The sequence below is a fragment of the Octopus bimaculoides genome, chromosome 3, assembly GCF_001194135.2.
Source record: "Octopus bimaculoides isolate UCB-OBI-ISO-001 chromosome 3, ASM119413v2, whole genome shotgun sequence".
Taxonomy (NCBI): Eukaryota; Metazoa; Mollusca; class Cephalopoda; order Octopoda; family Octopodidae; genus Octopus; species Octopus bimaculoides.
The window spans coordinates 72,276,744-72,287,738 of NC_068983.1; the positions used below are offsets into that span (position 1 = coordinate 72,276,744).

General features: G+C 34.3%; 1 protein-coding gene across 5 annotated transcripts in view; it reads right to left on the minus strand.

The window, feature by feature from the left end:
• LOC106875473 (tubby-related protein 4) overlaps window positions 1–10,995 on the minus strand; it is a 682,417-nt gene that overhangs the window by 332,900 nt on the left and 338,522 nt on the right. For all 5 annotated transcript variants that reach the window (XM_052966219.1, XM_014923631.2, XM_014923630.2 and 2 more), the window contains exon 3: window positions 7,914–8,078. In XM_052966219.1, the coding sequence (XP_052822179.1) occupies window positions 7,914–8,045 (132 nt within the window). In that variant the 5' untranslated portion in view covers window positions 8,046–8,078. The remainder of the gene's footprint in view (window positions 1–7,913; window positions 8,079–10,995) is intronic.

Below are 10,995 nucleotides of genomic sequence, written 5' to 3' on the forward strand. Positions count from 1 at the left end.
ATATATATATATATATATATACAAAGTGTACAGTATTTTATATCCATTACAGCCAGTCTTACCAGTCAGTTTCCCGTTAGGTATTCAATGGAGTTTTAGATAACAATCCAATTATGTAACCCTGCTAAGACACTGGCCTTTACTAGGACCTACACTGAGGTCAGTGACAAGAACATACACATTATCATACACACCAGAAGAACCTAACTCTTCAGTAAGGGGTCAGCATAGGTCAAACAAACTAACGCTGAAGGCTCCTTCAATGTGGAAATGGGTGCCTTTGGCAGCGCTGACATGTGTAACCTCATTGGTTTCTTCATCCTAGATGTACTCACGAAGAAGTTCCCTTCCCCAACCTTTGGCCTCTATAAGGATGATGCATTGGCAAAATCAAGAGGAGCAAATGGTCACATGCTAAATAAGCTTAAATAAACTCACCAGCACCATAAACTCCCTTGGACTGAAGTTCACAATAGAACTGACCTGAAAACAATGGATTTCCTTGATGTGACTCTGGACTTGGAGTCTGATGCCTACAGACCCTTTAGAAAACCAAACAAGAAGCTATCAAACATTAACCCAGGTTCCTGTCACCTGGCTATAGTTTTCAAGAACCTGGTGAAGGATGTCACCAGAAGAATCTCCAGCTTATCTTCAAGTAAAGAGATTTTTGATGCTGCTGCCCCATTCTACAATGAGGTTCTGCCCACCAGCAGTTTCAAGGATAGAATTAGTTACAAACCAGACCTTATCCCCTCCAAGAGTAAGTGCCACAGGAAGTGTGTGTGTGCACACTCACACGCATGTGTGTTTTATTGACACTACATGTTCTGTAACTGAGGCATTTAACTTTTGATGATCTTAGCTCCATTACCTTACCAATTTGGCAAGTTAAAGGTGGATTGAAGAATTTTATTAACAGTCAACTGATCAAAGATTGTTTTAGAGCAAGAAGATGGCTCTGCCTGAAGCTCTTGATATTGGGAAGATGACCAGGTCAACTCGGTGTAAAAGGTACATCTAAGATAACTCTCCATGCATACATACTCACACATCTATACTTCTGTGCAAATTATATCTCAGAAATTTATTCACTTCTGAACAATCCAAACTGACAATTATTTTAGTAAACGTAGCAAAACTATGAAAATTAATTAAGCATCTATGATACAAATACATTAATGTAGTTGTTGCTGCATTAGTCCCAGCTCTGATTATGCAAACATATAACCAACAGCATTTAAGTCTTCTTTCAATCTATGTATGATCCAAGACTACATTATCCAATGTGTCATCTCTCTCTCTCTCTCTCTCTCTCTCTCTTAACAATGTAGGATATGGCTTGAGGAATATTTAGCTGCTACTCCTAATAAATTATGCGACCACGGAAATGGTCCTTCATTAGTTCAGAAGTATATTAATTATATTGAATGTTATTATGAGTTTTATATATTGCGATCATGAGAAATATCTTATGTTTATGGGTGAGTAAAGAGCTTCATGTGGGGTCTCCAGTGTAGCACAATCAACATCCTACAATATTCAAATTAAGGACAAAATGTTTAATTATTCATGTTCACAGTAAATGCAGAAGTGCTATGGATGTAATCGTAATCAAATTCTCCATGTGTAATATCTCCTTAACCAGGATGCAGGACATGAAGTTGTTATTGAATGTGAAACTGGCTAACTCTGTGCAGCTGATCTCATTAAGCAAACCTGTCCAGAGCTATTCGACAATAATAAATTATTTGCTATCATTGTTAGAACTAAAGTTTATAAATTTAGCAAGTCTACCAGCTAAGAGAGAAGATAGAGAGAAGGTTGGAAACAGGACCTTAATAAGCCGAATTATGCTATGTAACAAAGTTAAGTAGTCACCACTTTTATTATGCAACCTCTATTTAGAACAAAATTGACTCTCTTTTGTTTATGGCCAACAGTGATTTCAAGCAATGAATTAACAAGTATCATCTGTATCATTTAATTCTGCACTATTGTTTATATTCTCATGTGTGTGTGTGTGTGTGTGTGTGCGCGCGTATGTGTGTGTGTGTGTGTGTGTGTGTGTGTGTGTGTGTGTGTGTGTGTGTGTGTGTGTGTGTGTGTGTGTGTGTGTGTGTGTGTGTGTGTGTGTGTGTGTGTGTTGAGCCACTATATTACAAGAAGCAAATGGATTCAATTCAAACAATACTAGATTTTAGACTGGTGTAAATGTACACTAACATACACACGTGCACATACAAATAAATATGTGACAGGTTTCTTCACAATTTCTGTCCTCCAAATTTCACTCACAAATTACTGCTTAACCATAGTAGAAGCAGTTGATACAAACCCAGAACAAAACAGATACAAAGCAAACGTCTTAACCACATAGCCATGTTGAAGCTCTAGTTTTTCTATTATTATTATTATTATTACTATTTATTTATTTATTTATTTATTTATTATCTTGTTCAATAAAATGTAGAAGTCATTTTTGCCAAAAGCAACCAATTCCAATTGGTTATTTTCAAAGTTTGCTCAGAAAGCAATCTAGTTTTATATATCTGGCCTGATGTTGACACATTGCTTTATTTAGGGATAGTTCTCTTAAATATGACCATCATCAGGTGATTCAGACAGCAGCGGCAGCAGAATTAAATCAATAAAGGAACTGAGTCAATGGGCACAAGAACTTGATTTAAATGTGCTATTATCATGCAGCAGAATGCTGTATTAAGTAAGACAGTAGATACTGAATAACATAGGCTAATAGCTACATTGTAAGCAGCCAGTATCATAGTTTACAACTAGGCTGTTTGTTTTGAAGAAGGCAGGGTTTTCTTACTACTAGTATATTTCACTATAGATCCTTGTCTTGAATACATACAAAAATATACATAATGCATACATACAGAAACACACACAAAAGCATTTACACTCACACACACATAATCTCAGCTTAAATAGTGAGAAGGCAACAACAACCACTGCTAGTGTATTTATGCCTTTACAGCATCATAATTGTTGTTGTTGTACTAACAATATAAATAATTTATTATTGCCTCTGTTTTGCTGTCATCACCGATGCTACAAGCACCAGTAATAATAATGATGATGATGATGATTTTTTCCCTTCTTCTCATTATATGTAAAAACTCCATACCTTATGTAATCTGTCTTTATAATATCCACTGTATTTGATGATGTCCCCATGACAAATAAATAAAACTAATAATAATACTGACAAATTTTTTTTATTTTGTCATAAAGCCATGAAAAGTATGTAAAAACAATCAAGAAAATTAAATTCAAGGGGAAGATAAGTAGGGATAGGACTCAACAAGATATTTGAAAGTATGAGTATAAAATACAGCTGATACTGCAACAGCTGATGTCACTACAGCTGATGTTGCTTCTGCTGCTGCTAATGGTGATGATGACTAGTTTTGCTGTTTCATGATGATCATAATGATCACCGTTTTAACGTCCACTTTCCATGCTTGCATGGGTCAGTCAGAATCTATTGAGGCAGATTTTTTTTGCCCTTCCTGTTGCCAACCTTTACATGTTTCCAAGCAAGGCATTATTTTCCATAAGAGAGGTTCTTTCATGTTAAATAATGCAGTAATTTGTGTTCTAACACAATATCCACTTTTGAGTGGGGATAAATATAATCTTTCAGTATTGATATTGCTTCTGTCACTATTAATTATATATATATGTATGTACGTATATATATATATATATATATATATATATATATATATATATACACACACACATACTCACATATGCATACACACACAAACATAAACAAACAAACAACACACATACAATACTCACACACTCATATATACATATCTGTTTCCTAAGAGCATAAGACTTGAAAGTCCTCTCATTCTATCCAGCCAGCTAGTATGTTGTTATTTAGAGCAATCAGCTGAAATACTGAAGGGCATCCTTAAGGACTTTCCATACCTAACAGTTTATTTTTCTAACTGACAAAGAACAGGATTTACTCTAATGACCCTGCCAATTTGGCACCCTAATGAGTGTGTGTATGTGTGTGTATTTTTATCTGTAAGTCAAAGTGTGTGTTTGCATCTTTGTTTGTGTGTGTATGTGTACACTTGCAACCTCCGTGTGTATTTGTATCTGTGTACATGTGTGTGCATCTGTGTGTATGTAAGCTTGAATCTCTCTCTCTCTCTCTCTCTCTCTCTCTCTCTCTCTCTCTCTCTCTCTCTCTGCACGTGCTTGCATCTGCATGTGCATATGTTTCTGTGTGTACATACATATTTGTGTGCTTATTGTCCACAAATTGCAGTGCAGAACAAACAAATAAGTGAATAAAAGATAGATAGATCCACATTACTCAGGGAAGATGTTACACTGATGGGACAATTTGTTGACATACAATGGTTCTTATGTATCAAGCAAAATCAGAAATACAGAATTAAGAACATTACTTAAAGGAACAATAAACACATACAAAAGAACAAAAAATCTCAAATTACATATTCAGATTAAGAACCAACATACTAAAATCAAATTCACTTTCTTTCTTTTTAATTATGTTTCATTTAGTTATATTTTAGATTAGTTATCATTACTTTACTAAATTCTTTTATTAATTTTGTTTCAGATTAATTATTTATCTAATTATCACTTCCTAATGGCCAGCCAGACTTACAATAGATTACACACCAAGTTTGCACTATTCATTTTCCTTGAATAATTTTTTCTTTTTAATTGAATTTTGCTTGTATTTGCAATAGGAGCATTGTGCATTTACACATTTTTTTTTTTAGTAATTGCAAGAATCACCTTTGACTATATGTATGTAATAGTTTATGAATTTTAAGTACCAAAGCTGGTTAAGTGTAAAACTCTTGTAACCATAGTCAAAATTATAAGAGGTAGACTTAGATTTGTTAAGCATATCAGAGACTTTTATCAGATACTGTTCATTATTCATTATTGTAAAAAATATGCAGATATATCTGCTCTTATTATTAGGAGGAGGAAGAGAAGAAGAAGGAGGAAAACAACAACAACATGAAGAAGAGAAACACAATGGCAAAGGAGGAAAGAGACGAGGAGGGAGAGGAAGGGAGAAAAAGGAGGAAGAAGAAGAGAAGGAGTATTTGGACTGATGACCAACCAATTCTGCTGTTTATTCATTATCATTGTCATTCAAAGTCCACTTTGGAATTTTGGAATTTGTTGAGGTGAATTTTTCTACAGCCAGATACTCTTCCTGTCACCTACCTTCACATGTTTCCAACAAAGGTAATGTTCCCCATGGCTAAACATGTTTTCATAGAAGATTGGAAAGGAAGGACTGGACTTGCATGATAGTGACATTCATGTACAATTATCACATCAAGTCAAAAGTAAGGAGACAGATGGTCATTTTTTTTTTCCTTTCTCTTTTCTTTTTGCCAAATAAACACACACACACTATTTATTCATTCTTCACTTCAATTATATTTTGTTATTGTGCTTATTTTATGACCTTTTTCTGGAAATCTTTCCTCACACATCCTGTGATCTCTTCACCACAAAAAGACAGAATGGACTAAACAGAACAGGAGGAGACATGTGGGGTGGGGTATTGCTGAAGTGGTCACAGAACATATGACGAAAGGTTTCCAGACAAAGGACATAAAATAAGGACAATGATAAAATAAATCTGAAATGAAGAATGAATATATAGCACATATGCTTATTTGTAAAAAAAAAAAAAAAAAATGACCATCCTGAAATATAACAATAACTGTTTCAACACATGATTTCACATCAGGAATCTTGCAAAACAAATACATAAACAGAAAAACAAAGAGTGATTAATTTGATTATTTCATAATTTTGTGTCCATTTTGATGGAACAAAATTAATGAGTACCACTGAAACTGTCAAAGATGAAATAATTATGTTAATTACACCTGTTACATAATCATTACATAAACTCTATGGTTATTATAGCCTGCACACCTGCATTATATGATCACATATACAGCATCACAAATACTTTTTTCAGATATAAGAGAACATGTAGAATTCTAGATAAATTATCTGGGCTTAGGTAAATGGTTATAAAAGCACATCAAATAATTGTGATTGTGTGGGTGGGGTGTGTTCTATTAGCACTTAATACAAAGGTATGCATGTGCATTTGTCTTTCACCAATGTATAAGCAAAAGTTGAGTGGAAAATTGAGGCTCCTGGAACAAGGTTCTTTATAATATTTGCTCTGCACAGAGCTACAGACATTTCCACGTCACCCTCACCATCAGAAACACAGTGCACCAGTGAGAAACCTGTTAGAAACGTTTATTTAAAGCTGTTATTGTCCACCAAGTCTGACATAAAATAAATAAAGACAAATTATGACAGAAAGTTAATCAATCATTTAGAAATAAGATTGCATTACTTTGTAATATCTTATTTTAGCTTTCAGAAATTAGATTGGATATGATTAACTTGGCAAAAATATTGATTTGTCGAAATTTAATCTAAATGAGACATATTATCTTGAAAACTACACTCCTTAACTGTTTAAGCTCCAGGTCAGACCTATAATGAAAGGTCTTATAGCTGTGATCATCTGGAGTTTTTTGTCCAATATGTAGATGCAGATATGCCTGTGAGGTTAAAAAGTTTGGTTCTGAACTCTACAGTTAGGGGTTCAATGCCACAGCACGAATGCAGTTGGCTATTGTCTTCTATTTTAAGCTGCAGGTTGAGAAATACACTGTGAGTGAAATTGGCAGATGGAAACTGGAAAAAGACTGTTATGCCAAATCGTCGTCGTCGTCGTTATTTTGGTGTATACAATGTCTACATGGCTCACATAAAAGTATGTTGGAGCAGATTGTAAAGAAAATCCTTGCCAATCATACAAAGAATGTCATTTGTGTTGCTTGCTTATGAAAGTGTGCGGATTCAAACCCCAACATGAAATTACCCGTTTGCAATCATGAGTATGCCATTACAGTTTCACAAGATTGATCTAAAAATCAACTAATCACAATGAAGCTGTGGTGTGGATGGCTCCTCAAATATTCACACCCTTTTACCCTAGTTAAATAGTTTGGCACTTAAATCACAGCAGACCACAGCTGGTCTTCGAGCAAGACAGGTCAGCAGTTATTCTATCTGCATTTTCTCTTCCAGATAGTTAATGTCTAAGCCAACACAGTAAATCTGCTTACAATTTTGATGACCAATGAATCTGTGATAATCTGTGTTTTCATATGCACAGTTTTCTATCAATAAGATATGGCTGAACATTCATGAGTTTGCTTTATTTATAATACATGCAGCCAGCCAGAACCTACACAGTGTTGTTTGTTTGCAGTCTTCAGTAAAAGTATGTCCAGGTTATTTGATTTTCAATAGGCTAGAAAATTGCCTTGCTTAGAAACAGATGAGCATTGTTATCAGACAGACATTGAGCTGTAGAAAATTCTGCTTCAATGAAATCTTATCTGACCTATTGCAAGTATGGAAGAGTAGATGTCAAAACAACCAGCTAACAGTTGGTGAATCATAACCTATCACCTGCACTTTGATGTATTGACAGCCTAAACACTTAGTTCTTAGTGACTCATCCAGCTGATGCAGCTAGTCTCTATAAGCAGCAGGAGCACTGTATACTCAACTTAATGCTGTTAACTTGCAGTAATGAATTAAGTATCTCTTATTGATATAGTTAGATTAGTTTGTTCTAGATAGACTACAGAAATGGGAAGTATGCAGTGGTGGTCATGTAAAGGTTACAGGACTTATTGATGCCCCCACTACATCTTATTAAAGTAATTCTAGCTGAAAAATGAAAAATATTATTTGTAAATTCAAAATTGTATCCAGTGTATTAGAATGACAATTTAACAATTTGTAATTAAAAATTTTTTTTTTACCTTTTGATCATCAGGTGACCAAACACCACAAGTTATAGAGGCATTGTCCAAATTCAGCATGGATGACCAATATCGTTGCCCAGCAACAGATCCCACAAGTACAAAACCATCCCAGTAGCATATAAGTGCCATACGGCCATCATGTGACCATGCAAAGTCAGTGACCTGAAATAAATAAATTAATTTATTAATTAAAACAAACATGTTAAGTGAGAACAAGATAAATTGATATCAATATAAACACACAATTGAAATTTAAGACAATAAACTTGCAGTCAGGCTGATAAAGAACCATCAACATGGCTTTGTGCATCTCAAGTCAAAAGCAAGATACTTTAGTAAATCAATTACAATGTGGAATCTGATAGTACAAATTATATATCATAATTGAAACTGTTTTATGGTTTGTAAGAAATCTATATGAGTTAGTTATAATTGTAATTATCCAAAACAGGAAACTAAAATGGTTTGGGTGGAGGATGCATAACTAAAGCTGATATCTGATTAATGCATCTGTTAGTAAAATAGAGTTTGAATAGAAATTCAAGTTTTTTTTAACTTCCACAAGTATACATGATTTCAAGATATTTCAAGATGAAATTAGCAAAAGACAAATCTTATATCCTTGACCACAAGGTTTGATTGATTGTATTCTCCATAACAGACACTATTTGACAAATGGTTTCATTTTGGTGCAAAAAAAACATAATGGAATTTTTTCCCTTAAAATTGTAATTGAAGAAAGGTAAATCTAAAATACAGTTTGAACTTATATCAATTCGAACAACCTAATTTCTTTAATTTATCTATTTGATAAACCATCATTTAGCAGTTCATCAGTTGTCCTATGTGTCTACACTGCTGTAACTATAGTGCAGGCATGGTGAACAGCATCTGGGTACTGAAACAACAGTGAAACAATTTTTCAATATGATAGCTTAACCTGAAATAAATAGCATCCATGACATTCTCTCAAATTACACCCAATCATCTTAAAGAAAAAAAAGGAAGGGACTCACATTATAATACAGTCTTAGATACACTATATCTGAAACAAAGATGGACCATATCTTATATGCTTTTAATTATAGGTCTGTTTGAACAGAACTATAACAACCATTATCTAGTAATGAGAATAAGGCAAAAATAAGGCGAACATTACACTCAATTTCAGGACTGTAAAGAAACACCAATCTGTCTCTATCATATATTTTGGGAGCTGTTTTAAACATTGTATGTATTTCAAGAATACAAGGATGACTGAATAGTTAACGAGTTTGTTTTACAATAATAAGATTCCAATCTCAACAGGACTGTGTAGTATCTTGAAAAATGTGTCTTCTATGACAGCTTCAAGTCAGCTTGAGGATTATGTTCAGTGGCCATACAATAGTAAGATCACTTTCACTATAAATTCGATAGTAGGTAGTTCAGCTGATTGAATAACTAGAATACTTAGCAATAAAAACCCAATAGAAGTCCATCTCCTAATAATGTTTGCATAAATTTTTAAAGGTTTATAAGGTACCAGCCCTATGCTTAAGTTCTGACCAACTTAGTAGAATATGATTTTAGTATTATAATTCTACTTCAACAATAAAAGATTCATGAGCAAACAACAGCCAAATTTCTCTCAAATTACACCCTGCAAAAAAGTAAAGACTGGACAATGTAGTCCTTAATATACAAATAAATAGAATTGTCATGATTTCAATGCCTTTATTTATAAATATGCTTGATCAGTGTTGAGTGAATTAACACCAGCAGCAACAACTAAAAGATTTAGTTAAAAGCCAATGAAGGAGCCTCTATGTGGTCACTTGACTTGCTAAAAACAGCAACCAAATCTCCCTCATGTAACATCCAACCATCTTAAAGAAAGGACACACTAGATAATGTATTCCAACACACTCCTAAAAAGATAGCAAATACAGCTGAAACACTTGTGATCCAGCCAGATCAGAAGTGACCTGGGTTGAAAACCATCAATAACATGCACAGTCTGCTAGAAATAGCAGCCTAAACTCCCTCAAATGACATGCTGTATTCTGAAATAAAGAAGGACACATTCAATAATCTAGTCTTAGATATGTTACATTTGACAATAAGGTAGGAAGGTCAATGTTTGGTCACCATTGATAAGGGCTAACATGGTGCTAAACACCACCAAAAATAAGCTCAAATAATAAATGTAAGATTGAGACTCCATTCTGATAGTGTTTAATGGTGCTTTATTAATTATAACAAAAAATCATAAGGAAATTATAAGGAAAGCTTTCTGTAGCATTAATAAATGAACTGGCTGTAAGAATGAGAAAATTAGAATTGTTTCACCTGCTTCATGAGGCCAGCAATTTATTCATAGCTAATTTGATAAATTGATATGTAAAATCAAGCCAAGATAACTTGCCATATTAGAAACATAAATCTGCATAAATTGCTGATAAATTCCAGGTAACACGTGTGAGGCCAACATGAAAGCAAGAGTTCATTATTTAAGATTAGAAAAGCCACCAACAATCCTATGATGTAAATATTACATTTGATTGAAAAGAATGAAACAAGGGATTTGATTCTCATCAGTAGATTTGTTGTTAGTTTTTCACATACTAATTTCAAATTTTGGTACAAGGCCAGCAATTTTGGGGTAGTGGGTAAGTCAATAACATCCATTTCAGTGCTCAACTGGTACTTATTTTATCAACCTCAAAAGAATGAAAGGCAAAGTCAACCTAGGCATTTTGCCCAGCATGCTAATGATTCTGCCAGTTCACCGCCTTGATTTTCCAAATATTAATGTGTATGTGTGTGTTTGTGTGTGTATATATATGTATATGTAAATCATTACCAGTGTCGCCTTACTGGCACTTTTGCCGGTGGCACGTGAAAAAACATTTGAGTGACTGGCCCCTGTGCAGGTGGCACATAAAAAACACCATTTTGAGCGTGACCGTTGCCAGTACCGCCTGACGGGCCTTCGTGCAGGTGGCACGTAAAAGCATCCACTACACTCTCGGAGTGGTTGGCGTTAGGAAGGGCATCCAGCTGTAGAAACTCTGCCAAATCAGATTGGAGCCTGGTG